Below are 20,081 nucleotides of genomic sequence, written 5' to 3'. Positions count from 1 at the left end.
CATCCAAGGGTAGAGGTGAGGAAACCACTTAGGTGATTACATAAGTAAGTGATGAGGGTAACATGGGGAAAGTTGGTAGCAATAAGAATAAATAGAAGTGGAGAATGCAAGAGTTATTTAGGTTGTGGAACTAACTGACAAGGTTAAATTATTGGTTATGAGGCATAAGGGAGAAGGAAGAGTCAAAGATGATTTCCAGATTTCTAGCTTGACCAACTGTGAATGCTGCCATTGGAAGAAGAACATTTTGGGGAGGAAAATAATGAGTTTGGGAAATAGTGAGTTTGAGATGGTGGCAATGAGGCTTCCAAAAGGAGCTATCTAGTAGGCAGTTTAAATGTGTTTGGGGCCAGAAATAGATTAGGGCCTCATTAGCCTATGGTTAATACTGGACAGGATGCCAGTTATGCATTTTTATAGGGAAAAATCAGAGTAAAAAGAGAAGAGATTTTCGTTCGGAGTCCTGAGATAGTCCAGAATGTAGTGGTCAAGTGAAAGTGTAAGAACTAGAAAAAGTCACTGAAAAGGAGCTGTTAAGTAGAAAAACCAGGAGAATGTGTTATCTTAGAGGTCAGATGAATCAGGTATTTCAAAAAAGAAGCCATGGCTTATAGTGTCCAATTCTGCAGATAATATAAGGATGTTGAGGAGAGAAAATTCAGTGACTTTAAATGACATGAAAGTCAAAGGTGATTATTTGTATTAAGAGCTATTTCAGTAGAGTGGTGGGGTGCAGAATCTACATTGGAATGTTCAGCAATGAATGGACAGTTATAAAATACAGTGTAGGTAACTCTTTTCTCGGAGTTGGTTTCAGTTCATTTTTAATCTTTTTATTGCTAATAATGTTATATTTTCAATTTTCAGAAAAAGTGGTGTGAATATTTCATTTTGAGAAATTTGAACATTTTTGAATGTTGGAATCTGAATTTAAATCTTCTTTCTGACTTATGTGATGAGCATTTGTTAAAGAATATTGCCTTTTACTATGAAACTGAAAATACTCAAGGTAGTACCTTAATATGTATTAACATTATATCATTAAATAAGAAGTAAACAGAAATTATTTAAAACCCTTCTAAATTTTCCAATACATACCACAGCAACATTTTTGTATCTTGCAAACTTTTTTTTTGTATGTGTACATACTTATTACATTTTCTGCCTTCTCTTCACTCGGTATTATTCAAAAAATTGAATTTGATGCTACGGTATAATATTGATAGTTGTATTTTTCATTTAAATGGATGCATGACTTTGTATAATACTTACTGCAATTAATATAATCCTTTTACTATTTTTGAACATTTAAGGATTCATTGCATTTTTCCTAAAAACAAGTACAGCTGCGTTAAATATTTTGGTACATGTAAGCTTTGTTTTTCTTTGAATTATTTTCTTAGAGTAAATTATCTGGCCTGGTTTTGTATATTCAAATAATAGTGAAACATTTTGAACATATTTTTCCTAAGTGAACATTATTGAAGTTTTTTTTGATCTCTGAGATTTAATTCCCTTAGGTGGCAAGCATTGGAATAAACCAATTGCATAAAATTTAGCAACCATTACAAGTTTTTAAAAAATTCTCATCCTCTATATATTCTGTAAACTCTCAAGAAATCTGTTTCTTAATTACTTAGTTTTAAAAATTGCAAGCTTATATGTGGCATTTTGTTCTTCTTATTTTAGGGAATAATTGTATATTCATCATTAGCATTATTTAGTAAGGAACAGGATTGTAATTGTTACAGTCCACTATTAAATTTAAAGACAAAATGATTTAAAGAAAAACACTACCATAGTGTCATTGCTCATTTTCATGCAGGTGTACTGTTGAACTCACTCTAAGTTTCATCTAGTACTTGATAATCTTTCTAGAACTCTGTGAATTTAGTCAAAAAAAGGTGTTTGTGTGTGTGCATGCATGTGTATGACTTTAAAGACTTTAATATTTTAATTATTATGCAGAGCTACGTTTGAATTTGGGAGATTTCATTAAGAGTGATTACAGACATCTGTGGAATTTTGTGTCACAACTGGTTAAAGAATTTGATGTTGGAAAGCCTTTTCCTCTGAGAACAACAAGAACATGTTTTCTCAGCAAGAAGTTATTGCCAATCCAAGGTAATAAATCACCAGATTAAATTGGAATAAAAGCATATTTATTCTGCAAAATTTTCGGAAGCCCTACTAATTCAATTCTTACAATGATAAATAATTTTCTTTCACTGTGCATTTTTGTTTACTTCTTAACTGAGGTATAAAATACAGCTAGTAATGTGCTTAAAGTTAGCCAATATGAAGAGTAAAGCCTGATGAGATTTTACACATACAGACATCTGTATGTGTAACCTGTCCCGATGAAGATATAGAACATTTCCAGCACCTCATGGGAAAGTTTCCTCTTGCCACTTCCCAGTCCATCTTATCCCCCTTGCCGATCTCTTCAAAGTAAACACTATTCTAACTTTGATACCATTTCTTGGCTTTGTCTGTTTTGAACTTCATTTGAATGGGATCATACCCTTTTAGCTGTTTTTTCCTCTCAATATGATGTATGAGAGATTCATGCCCATTGTTGTGTTTACCATATGTTAAAAAAAAATATTATTGCTGCAAAGTATCTCCTTGTCTGAGTATACTACAATTTATTTGTCCATTTGTAGCATTTCCTTGTTATTGGCTATTATGAGTAAAATTGTTCTGAACATTCTTATACATAATTTTAGGTAGATATATGCACTTATTTATTTTGGGGTATATACAAAGAAGTGCAGCTTTAGGAGCTACTGCTACTGTCAAAACATTTTCTAAGATGGTTGTACCAAGTTAAACTCCCACCATCAACGTGGGCATTGGGATGGTCTTGTGAACACTTGTTATCATCCATCTTTTTAATTTTGGCCATTGGGTGCATAGGGAGAGCTCATTATGATTTCAATTTGCATGTCCTTGATGAATGATGAGATAGAGGGACTTTTCATATACTACGTACTGCTCATTTGGATATCTTTTTTTGTGAAGTACCTGCTTAAGTCTTCTGCCCATTAAAAAAATGTCATTAGTATTTCACATTTAAGACTATGATTCATCTTGAAATTATTGTTGTGCATGGCGTGAAGAAGAGGTTATTTCTGCTCTCTATTCTGTTTTGTTGGTCTGTCCTTGAGCCTTGTTTATTTTTGAACCAACATGAAAATATTCTTAATTCCCCTAGCTTTGTAAGAATCTTTGATTTTGATAGCGTAAGTCTTCCAAATTTGTCCTTTTGAAGATTGTTCAGTTTATTCTGGGTCCTTTGCATTTCTATTTAAATTTTAGAATTGTCTTGGTAATTTCTACAATAATCTGCTGACATGTTGATTGTGATTGAATTGAATCTAAGATCCATTTGGAGAGTATATCAGTTAGAGTTCCACCAGAGAAACAGAACCAGTAGGATATAATACATTAAGAGATTTATTTCAGGGTATTGGCTTACATGATCATAGGGGCTTGCTAAGCAAGTCCAAAATCTGCAGGGCAGGCCTTAAGGAAGGGCGGGCCGGAACTTTCAGGCTTGAGCTAAAGCTGCAGTTCATGAAGTTTGTTCTTCAGGGAAACTTATCTGCTCTTAAGGACTTTGAACTGACTGGATCAGGTCCACCTGGATTCTCTAGGATAACCTTCCTTACTTAAACTAAATTTATAATCAATTTAGTTTTATTGATTTACTGATTATAGACTTTAACCACATCTACAAAATACCTTCACAACGTCTAGATTAATATTTGATTGGATAACTGGAGACTATAGTCTAATGAACTTGACACATAAAACTGACCATCACAGTCTACCTGTTGTCAACTTGGCACCCATATACACATTTTCTTAAATCATACTTAATCTCCAAAGAAAGACAATAACAAAGTCACACTTCTGCCTGACAGGATACAACTATCCTGCATACAACCAAAAACATGTTAACTTTCCTCAGAAGAGGATGCAGAGTTCTTGGGTGATTTTTCACTCTTCTGCTTTGATATCCTGCAACTTAAATACTCGGATACAAAGTTAACTCTTATTAATACGTTTTATGTAAACTGATAAGGGAAGAAAACAAGAATATTTGCTTAACCTATTCACAACAAAATAAGGAAGAAATACTCATAACAATTATAATCCTCATTTCTGCAACTGCTCACATGATTGTAACTGGTATGTATGACTACCTTCTTCCATTCCCTATTCCATATTCTCTTTGCCCTTGGCAAGCACCTCAGCTGGTCATGGTTCTTTGTCAAGTGGGGTGTGTTAATTTCGTAGGGCTGCTACAACAAAATACCACAATCTTGGTAGGTTAAAACAACAGAAGTTTATTCCCTCGTGGTTCTGGAGGCTAAAGTCTGAAATCAAGGCATCTATAAGGTTGGTTCCTTTTGGAGACTCAGAAATAAAAACCATTCCATGCCTCTCTCTTAGCTTCGATTATTGCTGGCAAGGCTTTATGTTCTTTGGGCTTGTAAGTGCATCATTCCAATCTCTGTCTCCATATTCACATGGTGTTCTTTCTTCTGTATGTTTCTTCTGTGTCTCTGTCCACATTTCTCTCTTCTTGTAAGGACAAAAGTAATTGGATTAGGGCCCACTGTAATCTAAATTGAATTCATCTTAACTTGGTTACATCTGCAAAGACCCTATTTCAAAATAAGTCATGTTAACAGGTACTGGGGGTTAGGATTTGAACATGTCTTTTTGAGGAACACAATAAAACCTATAACATGGGTGGCCCAAACCTTTGTTCCTGAAGAATCTGGACCATTAGAGTCCTGTCTGAATTGAGTTGTTTTAGTTTCCTATTGACTTTAGTCACATGGCATGGTAGTACTAAGAGATGCCCTAAGGGATCTCCCATATTCCAGACATACTTTCTTATCTCCATGGTGTAGTAGCAATTCAGTTTCCCCTTGGTAATCAGGATCAATCAAAGCATCCAGCACAGTAAATCTCTTCTTTGTCTGTTGATTCAGAGGTATGAGGAGCCCAAACTGAGAGGATGACAGTCTCAACTTCCAGTTCAATGGAATCGTTGTGTCTCCTGGGAGAAACGTTCCTCCCTTTGGAACTAAGACCTCTAGACAAGCAGAGCATAGGATTGCCAGAACAGGAAGCAAAAATTTTGCTAGTGGATCACTAGGGGTAATAGTGAGTGGAGCCATTTCCTTTCTAGTCCTTGAATTCTGAATTTGTGAATTCTATTTATGGGAGAAACAGCTCCATGTACTGGATGCTGATTCAGAACATATACAGCCTACTGGGGAAGCTTGCCCTAGTTCTCAAGGTTTTGCAATCTAGCTGGTGCTATAACTGCGTCTTCAAAAGGGCACTTGACCATTCTGTTGAGCTAGTTGCTTCAAGATGATGGGGAACACAGTAAGACTAGTGAATCCCATGAGCATGGGCCCATTGCATACTTCATTTGCTGTAAAGTGAGTTCCTTGATCAGAAGCAGTACTATGTCAAATACCACGATGGTGGAAAGGCATTCTGTGAGCCCAAGGATGGTAGTTTTCACAGAAGCATTGCATGCAGGTAAATCTCAATCCAGAGTAAGTGTCTATTCCAATAAGAACAGAGCATTCTCCCTCCATGGTGGAAACAGTCCAATGTAATCAGCTACCTGCCACCAGGTGGTTAGCCAGTCACCTGTGGAATGGTGCCATATCAGAGACCCTGCATTGGTCTCTCTTGTTGGCAGATAGGGTATTCAGCAGTGGCTATAGCCAAGTGGTCATGGTTAGCGGAAGTCCATGTTGCTGAATTCATGCATAACCTCCATCTCTGGCATGATGGCCACTTTATTAACAAGCCCATTGGCTAATTACAGAAGTGGCTGGGGAAAGAAGTTGATTGGGATCCACAGAATGGGTCATTCTATCCACTTGATTTTTAAAATCCTCCTTTGCTGAGGTCACCCATTGGTGAGCATTCGCATGGGACACAAATATCTTAATGGTTTTGCCCAGTCAGAGAGGCCTATCTGCATACCTTTTCCACAGACCTCAAATTTTCCAATCATATTCCTTCCAAATCCCTGACCATCCAGCCAAACCATCAGTCATAGCCTATGAACCAGTATAGATTTATACCCCTGGCCATTACTCTTTCCAAGCAAAATTAACAACCAGGTTAACTGCTCAAAGTTTTGCCCGCTGGGAGGGTTTTCCTTCACTACTATCCTTCAGGAATGTCTCAGAAAGGGGCTGTGGTGCTACAGGTGTTCACTTTCAGGTGGTGCCTGTATATTGTGCAGAACCATCTCTAAACCAAGCCTGATTTTTCTGTTCCTCAGTCAGCTGGTTGTGGGGAACTAAGATGAGGCCATGGGTCAGTCTGGGAGAGAGAAAGTAATGTAGCAGGAGTAGAGGTCATAGGCATTTCAGCCACTCCCTTATGTATCTTACTTGTAGCTTCAGGTCCTGCTCTAGCCTGATCTTGTATATACCCCTTCTGTTTGATAAAAGAGTGCTGCTGTGCATGCTCAGCTTTGTGGCATGATGGGAAACTCAGGTTGCATCATAACTTGGTGGCCCATGGTAAAGCATTTAGTCTCTGTTAAAGACCCAGTAGCAAATCAAAAGCTGTTTCTCAAAAGGAGAGTAACTTTCTGCAGAGATGGCAGGACTTTGCTCCAAAATCCTAAGGTTCTATGCTGTGATTCACCCATAGGGACCTGCCAAAGGCTTCAAATGGCATCTGTATCTTTTACTGATATTTCAAGCACCATTGGAGCTGCTGGATTATATGGTCCTAGTGTCAGAGCAGCTTTCACAGCAGCTTGGATGTGTTCCAGAGCCTTCTTTTGTTCTGGGCCCCAATCAAAACTAGCAGCTTTTCAGGTCACTCAATACATGGGCCAGCGTAGCACACCTAAATGAAGAATACATTGCCTCCAAACTCCAAAGAGGCCCAGTAAGCATTGTGCCTTGTTTTTGGTTGTAGGAGAGGCAAGTGCAACAACTTGTCCTTCACCTTAGAAAGGATATCTTGATATGCCCCACATCTTAATATATCTTATCAGTATGTTGAGTAGTTTCTACTTCTTACTCACTAGGTCCAGTCAGCATAATATCATCAGTGTAATGGACCAGTGTGGTGTCTTGTGGAAGAGAAAAGTGATCAAATTCCCTGGCTACTAAATTATGACATAGAGCGGGATTATTGATATACCCCGGAGGTGGGTCAGTGAAGGTGTACTGCTGGCCTTGCCAGCTGAAAGTAAACTGCTTCTGGTGGTCCTTATTAGCAGGGATTGAGAAAAAAGCATTTGCCAGATCAATAGGTGCATATCAGGTGTCAGAGGATGTGCTTGTTTGTTCAAACAATGAGACTACATCTGGAGCAGCAGCTGTAATTGAAATTACCACATGGAAAATTTTATGATAGGCCACTATCAATCTCCAAGATCCATTTTCTGTATAGGCCAAATAGTTGAATTGAAGGAGAAGGTGATGAAAATCACTACCCTATATTTTTCAAGTTTTTGATAGTGGTACTAATCTCTGCAATCTTGTGGGAATGTGGAGTTGCTTTTGGTTTACTATTTTTCTAAGTACAGACAGTTATAGTGGCTTACATAATAGTCCTCACTCCATAGGTCAGAGAACCAATGGGGGGATTCTGCTGGTTGCTGAGTATGTCTGTTCCAATTTTGCATTCTGGAACTGGTGAAATAATCACATGATGGGTTCAGGGACTCACTGTGAGATTGACTTGAACTAAAACTCCATCAGGCACCTGACCTCCATAAGCCCCTACTCTGACTGATAGGTCACAGTGATATTTTGAGTGTCCTGGAATTAATGTCAATTAACTGAATGACAATGAATGTGAAGTAACTCCTTGAAAAGTCTGATTATTTCCCTTTCACCTTGGTAAATGACTGTAGGTTCTTTTGGGGAAGACTGGGAGAAAGATTAACACTGTAACTGTTGGCAGTGTAGCAGGGCTCTCCCTCAAGAGGATTTGGCCTCCTCTTCAATCAAGGGTTTCCGGGTCTGTAAAGTGGCTCGAGTCTGGGAACTGATTGAGGAGCCATGACTCTCTGTTTTGGTGAGTCACGTTAGACTTCTGTTCACTCAGCCTAGGACTCCTCCACTCATACAGGTCAACTTAGAATTTAGTAGGCTGCCCATCTATTTCTTTTCTAGGAACATACCATGATCAACTAGCCAATGCTTTAAGTATCTGTGAATCAGACTATTCTGCTTTGATTCCACTGTCCATTATGGTACCCACAACTATCTTGTCTTTGGTGATTAAGTGCTGCCACTTCACCCCTGCTACCCCTGAATCCAATTATTCCCATTGCATTTAGGGATCCCAGTTCAATGGTAAGCAGTTTCCATTACAATTTCTGACCTACAGAGAAGAGTAACCGCAGCTATTCAAAGATGCTGAGGCTCCTCTCGCAATTTATTTCTCACAGTTGTGGTAAAGGTGTGTCCTCTGCACGTTCATGGGATGGTGAGCAGATATTATGTAATAAATATGCTCTAACATTCCAATCTCTCTAAGCCTTTGGATACCTAGGGTCAGTCACATGTTCAGCTGGAGTTTCAAAAACAGAAGATAGAAACAACATTGGGTAAACAATATCCAAAAAGATAATGACTGAAAATTTTCCTGAATTGATGAAAGACATGAATACTTGGATTCAGGATGCACAGTGAATCTCACATAGGATACATACCCCCACCCCAACACAACTAGACACATCATAGTGCAACTGCAGCATACCAAAATTAAATTTCTCCAGAGAATCAAAGAGAAAACAGTTACCTAGAAAGGAACAAAAATTAGACTGTCAGCAGACTTCTCAACAACAACAACAGAAGCAAGAAGATAATAAGTAGTGTCTTTTAAGTAATGAGAAAAAATACCAGTCAGTCATTGGAGGATATTGTACCCAGAAAAAGTTTAAGAAGAGGAGATAACACAGATATTTGCAGACACACCACAACTGAGTTAACTAGCATCACACGCTCATTAAAGATATTTGTATAGAATGTAATTCAGGGAGAGGGAAATTGTCCCAAAGGAATGTCAGAGATGCAAGAGGAATGCAAATGGGAATTTTGTATGCATCAATAGAAGAATGTTGTCCAGAATTTGGTGATAGGGAAGGAGAAAGATTATAATAATTTTTCTTCATCTATAGTTAGGAAAAAATCTGAATAAAATAATCCATTAGTCCATTACCATATTCAGCATGTAAGCCATATATAGGAACTATGAAAACAAAAATTCAAGGAAGCCCTGAAGAGTATTCTGTGATGGATAAAACAATTTCATTATTAATTTTTTCCTATTTCTTTTGTCATTTTGTTTTCATGGAAGCCTATGTGTAGGTGAAGTTTGCATGACTGTTTTTTCAAGAGCTGCCATTTCTTTACAGTGACATAGGAAATAATAAAAAGAATAAGCATTTAGAAATGGAAAACCTATATGTCTGTCTGTCCGTCTATCTATTGACCTATCTGCAACCATCTATATGCCTACCTATCTTTATGGCTATGTACTATTTCTTTATATTCTGTCTTGCTCCAAAATGTTCGGTAGGAATATCTCATTGAGAAGAGCTAACTTGGTAAACATTAATAAAATTCATGCAAAATATTATGTTTGTGCAATTTTGAAAATAACATTCAAATTCTTATAGGATAGTTGTGCATTTCCTCCCAATTTAATTTTATATTTGTTTTTAGAAATCTCCTTGGAAAAGATGCCTAATTTGGGTTTTATTCCTATGACATCTGCTGTAATTGATAAGTTCGTTGGAGACATCATGAAGGATTTGCCTGTTCTAAAGAGGTATAGAGTTAACAAAGTGCCTAATTTAGTTCTGTAAACTCTAAAATACTTGTGGAATAAATGTCTCATCAGAATGTCTATTATCATATTGTATCTGGATATAGTAAATTAGATATAATAAGGTGAGTATAATATATAATATATTGGAGTGGCTATAATATCTAATATATCAATATGATTTGAACATTACTAGATAAAACTCTGTATAGTTTTGAACTTATAATAAAATTACTCCAGCTATATAAGGTTTAATAAACAGTTGTTGATGTTAATGGGACTCTTAGAGGAATGGTAGAGATTCAGGGTTTTCGTGTGTTTTAAAAACCACTGAGATTTCACAACCCCATCATAGCATAGGAATAGAAAAAGAGGTTGTAAGATTTCTGTATTGTTAGAGGCTGAAATTTATTTTCCATGTTGTTATAGGCTGAATATGTTAAGCTGTATTAGAAGGGCCTAAACTTTTACGTATATATATATATATAAATATATTTTTAAATATATAGGTATATAATATATATATGTATTTTTACAGTGATGATCCAGCTGTTACTTCACTGGTTAAACAAAAGGAACGTGATGAACTTTTGCACTGGCATGCTCACAGACCCCTTAGTAATGACTATGACAAGACCAGGTGTCTCTTTGATGGTGAGCTCTGTAACCATAATAAAATAGAGCTTATATGAATTGCCTTTTCTGCTCTTCATTGAACAGTGAAAAAGTATTATATTACAAACAAAAATTATATTTTGAATGAGGTTAGTATATATAGAATTGGAGAAGCACTTCAGGAAGTATATTCTCTGAAAAAATCCCATTGTATTGCCTAGTGGGCATGTGTAGGTATGCATGCAGATGTATTTATTATTTCAAATAGAGATTTATTTATCTTATAAGGAAGTACATATACGTGGCACTGTCGCTAAAAATATCAGATGCTGTTATAAGTGGGAAAGATAATTTATGCTTGTAGGAATCTGTCTATCGATAGATTTATATATGCTGATACAACCATAGTCTTCCTAGAAATTTCAGCTCTCCTCATGCTACACAGTTGTCTAGTTGATTGCGTGCTGATAAATACCAACATAATTGTGCCCACAGAAACTCAATAATGAGGAGGGGTTGAAACTGCCAAAAAAAAAAAAAAAACTTTCATGAGGTCCATGAAACCGTTAAAAATAGGTCCTTAGAAAATGAATTAGGGGATCTTTTCTTACTGGTTGGTTCTCTATCTTTAGTGTGTCTTTCTCCAACCCCATGTTTGTTTCCACCTTTCTCAGGACTGATAAAACTTCTTTTAGGGCTGGCCCGTGGCTTAGCGGTTAAGTGCTAGTGCTCTGCTACTGGCAGCCCGGGTTCGGATCCCTGGCGCACACCGACCACCGCTTCTCTGGCCATGCTGAGGCCACGTCCCACATACAGCAACTAGAAGGATGTGCAACTATGACATACAACTATCTACTGGGGCTTTGGGGAAAAAAAAGGAGGAGGATTGGCAATAGATATTAGCTCAGAGCCGGTCTTCCTCAGCAAAAAGAGGAGGATTAGCATGGATGTTAGCTCAGGGCTGATCTTCCTCACAAAAAAAATAAACAAACTTCTTTTAGAAGAATATAGAAATATGTAAAGCAAGCATGCCAATTGTATATATAAATAAGCCTACTTATATAACTAGCTACCAAGATTATGCGTAATGTATTTCCGATATGGTTTGATTTGTGGTCACATATAGATATAGACACAACAAAAGAACAACAACAACAACAACAACAAATGAACAAAACATCATCTCATTTATATCTTTTATGTTTGTAAAGAGTGTTTCTTAGGTCTAGGATGAATCTAACCTCGCTTGCTGGAATTTTCTGTGTCATTTGAATTTCTGCATGGTGAAAGATAATTAGTAGTGGTTTCTCTCAGTTGTAAGCTCTTGAACCTTTGGCTGTGGCCAGAGTTGTGGTTTTCCTTCTCAGGAATGCAAATAGAATAGTCTAGATCAGAGGTCAGCAAATTTTTTCTTAAAGGGCCAGATAGTTAATATTTTACACGTTGCACGTTAAGAGATAAAATTGAGGCCATGATATAGGTACTTATACACCCATTTAAAATGTAACCATTTAAAAATGTAAAAAACGTGCTTAGCTTGAAAGTCAAAAAAAAAAAAAAAAAAGCAACCAAACAAATCCCCGAGCAGGTGCTGGGCAGACTTGACTTTGTGAGTCTTAGGTGTTGATCTCTCTCGGATGAATACGTTACTTGACTCTGTCCCTACCCGCCTCTTCTCCTCTTCTCCTGCCAAATGGCAGAGGCAATGTCCAGGTGCTTTTGAAGTGGGACATTAGCAGAGTTTTTTATCCTCTGTCTTCCTCAAATAAGATAAAGAATTATTTTGTTAGCATGTTATAATCTGACCTCATTAGCAAAGGTAATTAGATGAAATTACTGTTTTGGAGTTAAAATTAAAAAAAACAAAAGAATGTGTGCTTGAGATGGCATAGAGAAGTAGTGAGGACGTTATATCAATATTTAGTAATGTTTTAAAATAAATTTTTACATTTTAAGTCTTTCTATTTCAGAGAAATCTAGAGACCCACCTGTTTTTAATGTGAAAAAGAATCAGATTTATCCACAATTTTATGGGAAATCGTTAGAATCAGTCTCTTCAAAAGTCATTGTAGCTCAAACTACCCAGCCAAAAGAGGATTCCAGGGGAGCCAATAGTGGACTATTACAGGTAGATTCTATGTATTTTACCTAATTTTTTTACAGTGTTTTGCTTTCCTTAAGCTGATGTTTGTTCGTTTCTTTGGAGGTTTTTTTCATGCTTTTTTTCCTTATGTTTTCTTACAAATTAGTTATTATTTTACTTATTGCCATTAGAAATTCTAGGAAAGTTACATAAAATTTAGTATTTTATCCTCCATCTGATAACGAAAGATAGATTGATCTGATAATGAATCTAAGGCATGAAAGGATTAAGAGCTTGGATTTGGAAACGTTGAATTTAAGTTAAAAGAAATATTTGTTTATTAGTTTATTACAATGAAAATCTTTTTTCATATAGTTGGTAAGAGTAGGTCTAACGTACTCATCAGCTTTGTTGTTTTGCCTGAATTTTGAAAACTGCCTAAATGTTTATAAATTATTTATGCCATTAATCTGCCATCTGGGACTTTTGTTTGGGTTGAAGTTAAGGTCAGTCTTCTTCCTGTCAGGGTGCGACTCCTCCATACCTATTTGCTTCCTCTTTGAGGCAATGGTCTTTCTGTCCTTTATTCTGGGCTTACTTGTGGACATATATAGAATCCCTGTAATTTGAAAAAAATATTGCAAAAGATAATGTGGAAAAGGATCAGGTAATATAATTGATTATGTTCATAACTGAACAAATGGTTAATTTTATGACTTTGCTTGTGAAGATACTACTTTGTGATCGTTCTTTAACAGAGGATTTCGTTAGGCTTCAGTCCATCTCTCCTGGCCTCATGACTGGGAATTAAGGAAGGGCATTCGTTTCAGTAAAACTCCCTCCTGGGGTCGGCAATGCTAAATATTCGAAAGAGGGCAAACCAAAGTAATGACCAGCATTCATCACAGCTGCCTTCCCAAACTGGAGTGGGTGTGGAAATGTTTTGGAAAATGAAACATAAAGGCCTTAGAGGAAAAAAACCCAAAATATGAAAACATTTTCCCTTCCCACTAATTTTAGCAAATTCTTAATGGAAAACTGGACTCTTCCTTTTCCTTGCCAGACCTGCAACTAACCAGTTAGGCTGAGAGGGACAAGACTCCAAGGAACCACATGTCAGGCAGAGAGAGTTTCTGCACAAAGCTTTTCAAGATAACATTGAAAAGTCATCACTAATTACCGTACAGGTTTCTTAGCACTGCTCTCAGGTCTGTCTCCTAGAACTGCTTCAAAGGTCCATCAAGCCGTCACACCTGATTTGGCTGTAGAGGCTCCACCTCAGCCCACAGATCTCACCTCCTTGGAGCTAAGGATGGCCAGGTGGGGCACCCAGGGCAGAGGTCCAGGTTTTACTCTTTGGCAGGGGAAGAGTCGCCCTAAGCTAACATCTGTTGCCAATCTTCCTCCTTTTTTCCTCCTTCTTTCCCCCCCGACAAAGCCCCATTACATAGTTATATATAATTGTAAGTTCTTCTGGTTCTTCTATGTGAGCTGCCCCCACAGCATGACTGCTGACAGACAAGTGGTTTGGTTCCATGCCTAGGAAGCAAACCCGGGCCACTGAAGCGGAGCGCGTGTAACTTTAACCCCTAGGCCATCAAGGTTGGCTCAGTCCAGGCTCTACTTAACGAACAAGTACCGAAGGGAAAACAGCATCCAGAAGTCACCCCTATTTGCAGCCATCTGCAGGGGCATCACCCAGCCAAGCCCTGCCCCAAGGCTGGCCCCTGACATGCGACTGGGGGCCCCAGTCACTGCTTCACTCTCTCCCAGGTGGCACTGATCGCACTGCAATTCACGCAAAATGGGAATTAAGTGTTACATCCAACTTTTGGGGAAGTGGGATAAATTAACACCCTACCAAAAGTGTGTGGCTCCTCCATTTCCCATTTTTTAAATAGGAAATTTTATCCTCCCTCTTTGCCTAATGTCTGCTCAGAACAGTTTTAGGTTGTTGGTGTTTTTCAAGATGCGTCTCCAAAGGAGGGGTAGGGGATGGGGGAAGGGTGCGCTCAAAATGCTTTGTGGGAAAAAAGAATGAATAAGTTAATGAATAAATAAATCTATAGGAAGCTTCCCTACAGTCTCTATTTTGTTACTTTTAGTCCTTTATTCATAATCTGCATCACAGAAATCTGGAAAACTTTCTGCAGACGATTTACTTTTATACTGAAGTTTATACTTTTATGCTGAAGATCTGCATTGCACAAAGACTTTAATTTTAAGAAAAAGGCATTGAAAATGTGCCAGTTCATGAATAGGATGGTGGTCAAAATCAACAGTAAACATATGAAAAATGCTTTCTCACTAATGGAATATCATCTTGGAGTATTTCCACTTGTTTTATGTCATGTTCCTTTTCTTATTGAGCAGGATGCTAAACCTGGAAAAGTTACTAGAAAGAAGAAAAGATCACTTCTCAAAGAAGATCAGAAAGAACAACAACAATGCAATGATCTGTTATTTTCTATTGAAAAGGAGATGAGAGAGAATTTAAACTCTGGAATAAAGAACGTGGAAGATTTTTTAAAATCATGTAAAAGTAACTCAGTGAAATTTCAAGTTGAAATGGCAGGGTTAATTGCCTGCTTTAGAGCATGGAAAGAACATTGCCAAGATGAAGGTATTTGACTCTATATTATATGGATAGAGAGTAATGGTAAAAACATTAATGATGCCAGTATATTTATTGAATGCATGGTTATGCTAAAATATTTATATATATTATCTGATTTTATTCTCAGCACTACCTTCTAAGATAGTTTTGATTAGCCCTGTTTGGCAAATGAGAAAGTGGAATTGCAGAGAGGTTAAGAGATAGGGTCTCAACGGGGACAAAATGGCACATTCAAAAAGACATTGTAGAGAGTGTAAAGAAAGGACTCTTTCCAAAGGTGTGGACAGAATTAAGGGGACCACCAAGGCAGGATGAGGCCCAGCAGTGGCAACAGGGCCCATCAAAGAAGGGAAGCCATCACCCTCTGGGAGATATGAAGTTGCTGTTGGGAGGTGATTCTCCATGGGTCTTTCATGTTTCTGCATGCCTTGCAAGCAGAAGCACTGACAACTTTTTTTTCCAGACTATGTTTCCAAGGATGTTTGTACAGTCAACAGCCTTGCAGGATAGAGATTGTGTCTCTTTCTAGAGTAAAGGCCAGGTTTGTTTACTCACCAGTGTAATAAAGATACTATCTCTCTCCAGGTCAAAGCGACAGGTTTGCTTGAAGCCCATTATAAAAGATTTGGGTTTTCTAAGTTCGGGATTCCTTAGCCGTGACACAAATCCACTGTGTGTGCAGCTTCTGCTTGGGCTCCATATCTCTCTGGTGAAACATAAGGGACCAGGTGAACTGACACACAGAGGATGCTTATGCTGCTAGCTGTACCATGAATAATAAAGTCCTTTGTCTCTGACCCAGGAGTCTCATGTCTTTTGCCACCATCCATGAAGCTATGGCAGAGTAAATAATTAGCTTGCTAACAGGGTAAGATCTCAGCCTTTTCATAGTTCTTGACAGGAACAAGAGAAGAGAGTGTTTTTCAGAAATCCTCGACAACATGGATGGACATTGAGGGTATAATGCAAAGTGAAATAAGTCAGAGGGAGAAGGTCAAATACCGTATAATTTCCTTCATTAAGTAGTAGATAATAACAACAATAAACAAATACATAGGGACAGAGATTGGATTGGTGGTTACCAGAGGGGAAGGGGGGAGGGAGGAGGGTGAAAGGGATAATTCGGTACATGTGTGTGGTGATGGGTTGTAATTAGTATTTTGGTGGTGAACATGATGTAGTCCATGCAGAAATAGAAGTACAATGATGTACACCTGAAATTTTTACAATGTTATAAACCAATGTTACTGCAATAAACAAAAAATTAAAAAAAAAAAAAAAAAAAGAAATCCTCAAGAGCTATATTTTTCTCTCATGTGAAAGAAGTCCGGAAATATGCAGTTCAGTGCCGCTCTGGCAACTCTACAGCATCACGAGGGACTTAGGCTCCTCTGTCATCATACTCCATCATTTCTGGTGTGTGGCTTGCATTCTTAAGGTTATGAGGTTGGCTACTGAAACTCCAGCCATTATGGTCATATTCTAGAATAAAGTCGGAAGAAGAAAAAAGGCAAATATGTACCATCCCAGTTGTATATCCCCCATTTAAAGAGCCTTCCCAGAAATTCCACCAACTTCTGCTTATGTCTCAGTGGCCAAACTTAGTTACAAAGCCATACCTACTCACAGGGAGATTAGAAAATATGGCCTTTTAACTGGGCACATTGCAGTCTCCATTAACATAGGCATTGATAAGGAAAAATGGGGTAATGGATGTTGAGGAGGCAATTATCATCTCTCCTACAGATACCCTCCTCCTTGTGTCCATTTGCCTAAATTCTGTCTGTCCTCTAAGGCCAGTTTATGGCCCATCTTTTCAGGAAGCCTTCCCAATTACTCCTGCTCACGTAACACCTACTGCCTCTGTCACTCCTGTTGGACTCTGAATTAAAAATCAGATTTCATACTTATCGATGTCAAGAGCAATCTTTTGTTTCTCCAACCAGACCAAAAGTTCCTGGATGTAAGAACTCATGTCTTAAATTTCTTCTGAAACCTCCTTAATGCATACATCTGCAGTCTGCATAAGCAGGTGTTCAGTAATACATGTTGAAGAAAGATGGCATTACAACAGCCCTGACTTTGTATTAAATAGTTAGTAGTGGAATAAAATAAAGAAGCTATATGTGAACTTGAGAGTCTGTATGGAATGATTGGGGTGCAGTGAGGTTCTATCTTAGCTCTTCAGGATTGGAAGTTTCCACTGATTGTTTCATAAATACAAATATCATATGTGGTCAAGAGTAGGCCTCAGTAAATGTTGCTGATGTTTTGATCAGGTATCTAAAGTCGAGTTTTTTCTATGCACATAGAAGACATATGCAAATAACGTGCAGGTTATTTCTTTATTTTCCTTTGAAACTGGTTCAGAACTGAGTTCAAATGGTTCTTATTTCTGCTATGAATTGCAAAGTTCGTTTCTTATTTTATTTTTTCCCTACCGTTAAACAGCTATTTCTAAGTTATTTAAGATGATGTGGAAGTGTGGATAGATAGAGTATTAATTTTATTTAATCATGAGTTTAATTGTTTTTATGCTTTAAAAACCTCCATTAAAGTTAAGTAAAATGGTGAGTTTAATCAGATTAGGTTAATTGGTTGACTAGATAAGTGTCATGAATGATCAAGCAATTATTATTTCTGATGCTCTTTGTAACAATTTTATTGTTTCTTTAACAAGGCAAAATTTCAAAAGACTTAAGTATAGCTGTTCAAATGATGAAAAGAATCCATTCACTTCTGGAGCGATACCCAGAAATTTTGGAAGATGAGGATCATAACTTTATAGCCAAATGCCTTAAATATTTAGGTTTTAATGATTTGGCAAACTCTTTAGATCCAACCCTGGTAAGATAACTAGAATTTCTCATTACTTTAACTTTTAACCAATTTTAATATAGTAGAATAATTAATCAGTGTCATAAAGTATCTCATATATAGAGTTATCAGCTGAACATATTTAGTTTGATTCTAGTTTATAAAATAATAGACTTGAGACTATTTATTAATAACCTGGCTGCCAAAATTTGAAGTAAATTAGAATATGAAAATTTGTACAGATGCTGTCTGGAAGCAGAGATTAAATACCAGATGATCTCTGGATGACACCTTGAACCCTCTTGGTAACAAAAGTGAATATTGTACTTAATTCTAGCACCATATCTAAAAACTGTGGTGAGAGTGAAGACTATCTTGAACAGGCTTCTAGCTTTCAATTCTAGGATGAATTTTTTTTAACGGTAATATCTACTGTTTTATTTATTCCAAGAATGATATTTTAGGTGACAAAACTCTTCCTAAATATTAGACTATTTAAAAGCATGATAAAAATGCCTTGTGCATTGAATATTTAATAAATAAATATTTCATATTTATAAATTTTAAATTAAGTATTATTTATATAAACTTAGTACATTGTATAGTAAATTTAATTTATATAAATTTAATATTTATTAAAATATCAATAAATATTAAATTTTTATTCAATTTTTAAATTTAAGATGACTTCAAATAAAATCATGTATTGAAATAATAACAGATAACAGGAGATGATGAGAAAAAGAAGAAAAAGAGTAAATATTCAGTTGATGTTGGACCAGCGAGGTTTCAACTGCAATACATGGGCCATTATTTGATACGAGATGAGAGGAATGATCCAGATCCCAGGGTCCAAGATTTTATTCCTGACACATGGCAGGTAATGACAAGAAACATTGTATTTTCTTAATCAGTGTGTTTTCAGATCTTCTCTTTACTGTGTCTCTACATGTTATATTTTACATAAATTTTTACATTTTGTGTAATATCATATGAAACTGTTTCATCAAAATGTCGACTTGTTTTCCACTTAAGGAATGTGACCTTTCATCTAGTATATAAATTGTTTTCATGTGGGTACTTTGATTGAGTCATATAGACATCTTCGGGTCACGTTAGCTTAGAGGAGCTTGAAAATATTGCCTATGGCAACAGAAAAACTTCTGTATAGATGTAAGTTTGTACAGGGAAATTTTGGTGGTCTAACTTGGGAGTTTATATCTAGATATCCATCAACACCATCTGGGACTGGATGAGAAAGATAATCTGATTGTGCATTAGATGCTCCTTATTGCTAGTAATACAAACTGTCACCATCCAATTTGGGCATTCTCTGAAAGTTAACTTTTTCTAAAGTGATCAGTCAATTTTGCCTTGGATTTATATGGGAGAGTTGTAGGCAAATGGGCTAAAAAACATTTTAAGTGAACAGAAAGGTGTGCAGAATCTTTGGTCAGTTATACACTGAACTCCCACATTTTAGCTGTTCTTAAACAAATTTATTTAAAATTGAAAAGGATCGATTAACAAATGAGAATAAAATATATCCATGTAGGAAGTCAGAACCTGATTTTCTTTTCTTGTGGAGCCCGGGGAGCAGTTCCTCCCTTCAATCTGGGTCGTAAGACAGCCACATATTCTCTATTAGGCCTTCACAAATTGTAAGTCTTCTGACCAGTTCACTGTAGCATGTCTCTGAGAGGGGACCCTGAATAAAGAGTATATAGGCGGGTGTGTTTTCCCATCTTCTGCTTATCATACAGCGAGCAAACGGTACTAAGGCTCTGACTAATCTTCATTTGGATGTAATACAAGCCTAGTCCCACGTGATGAGTGCCTGTGAAGCTCTCACACGCCTTCAAAGGTAGTAGATGGTTTTCTCCCGTGTCTGGAGAATGTAACTAGAGTATGATGAATCACTGACTTTTTCTCCTTCTTGGCCTTTTTATTTTCATCATCAGGAAAAGATATGTTGATATCTCTCTGTATGTGAAGCTCTGTGAACATGGCACTACTAACTTCTCGGAATTTAATTTTGCAACGCTTTTTCTGAACTTACTAAATGATCAATAATTGGAAAAAATACTTTCCAACTGAAAA

General features: G+C 37.0%; 1 protein-coding gene across 1 annotated transcript in view; it reads left to right on the top strand.

The window, feature by feature from the left end:
- Positions 1-20,081, top strand: part of LOC131411457 (probable ATP-dependent RNA helicase DDX60-like) — an 83,786-nt gene that overhangs the window by 14,650 nt on the left and 49,055 nt on the right. The window contains exons 9-16 of the mRNA XM_058550322.1: positions 868-1,009; positions 1,969-2,124; positions 9,747-9,852; positions 10,388-10,503; positions 12,435-12,592; positions 14,921-15,170; positions 17,845-18,011; positions 18,703-18,861. Of these exons, the coding sequence (XP_058406305.1) occupies positions 868-1,009; positions 1,969-2,124; positions 9,747-9,852; positions 10,388-10,503; positions 12,435-12,592; positions 14,921-15,170; positions 17,845-18,011; positions 18,703-18,861 (1,254 nt within the window). The remainder of the gene's footprint in view (positions 1-867; positions 1,010-1,968; positions 2,125-9,746; positions 9,853-10,387; positions 10,504-12,434; positions 12,593-14,920; positions 15,171-17,844; positions 18,012-18,702; positions 18,862-20,081) is intronic.

This window comes from Diceros bicornis, chromosome 11, assembly GCF_020826845.1.
Source record: "Diceros bicornis minor isolate mBicDic1 chromosome 11, mDicBic1.mat.cur, whole genome shotgun sequence".
Taxonomy (NCBI): domain Eukaryota; kingdom Metazoa; phylum Chordata; class Mammalia; order Perissodactyla; family Rhinocerotidae; genus Diceros; species Diceros bicornis.
The sequence above is the reverse complement of the archived record's forward strand: the minus strand, read 5'-3'. Positions and strand labels throughout refer to the sequence as shown.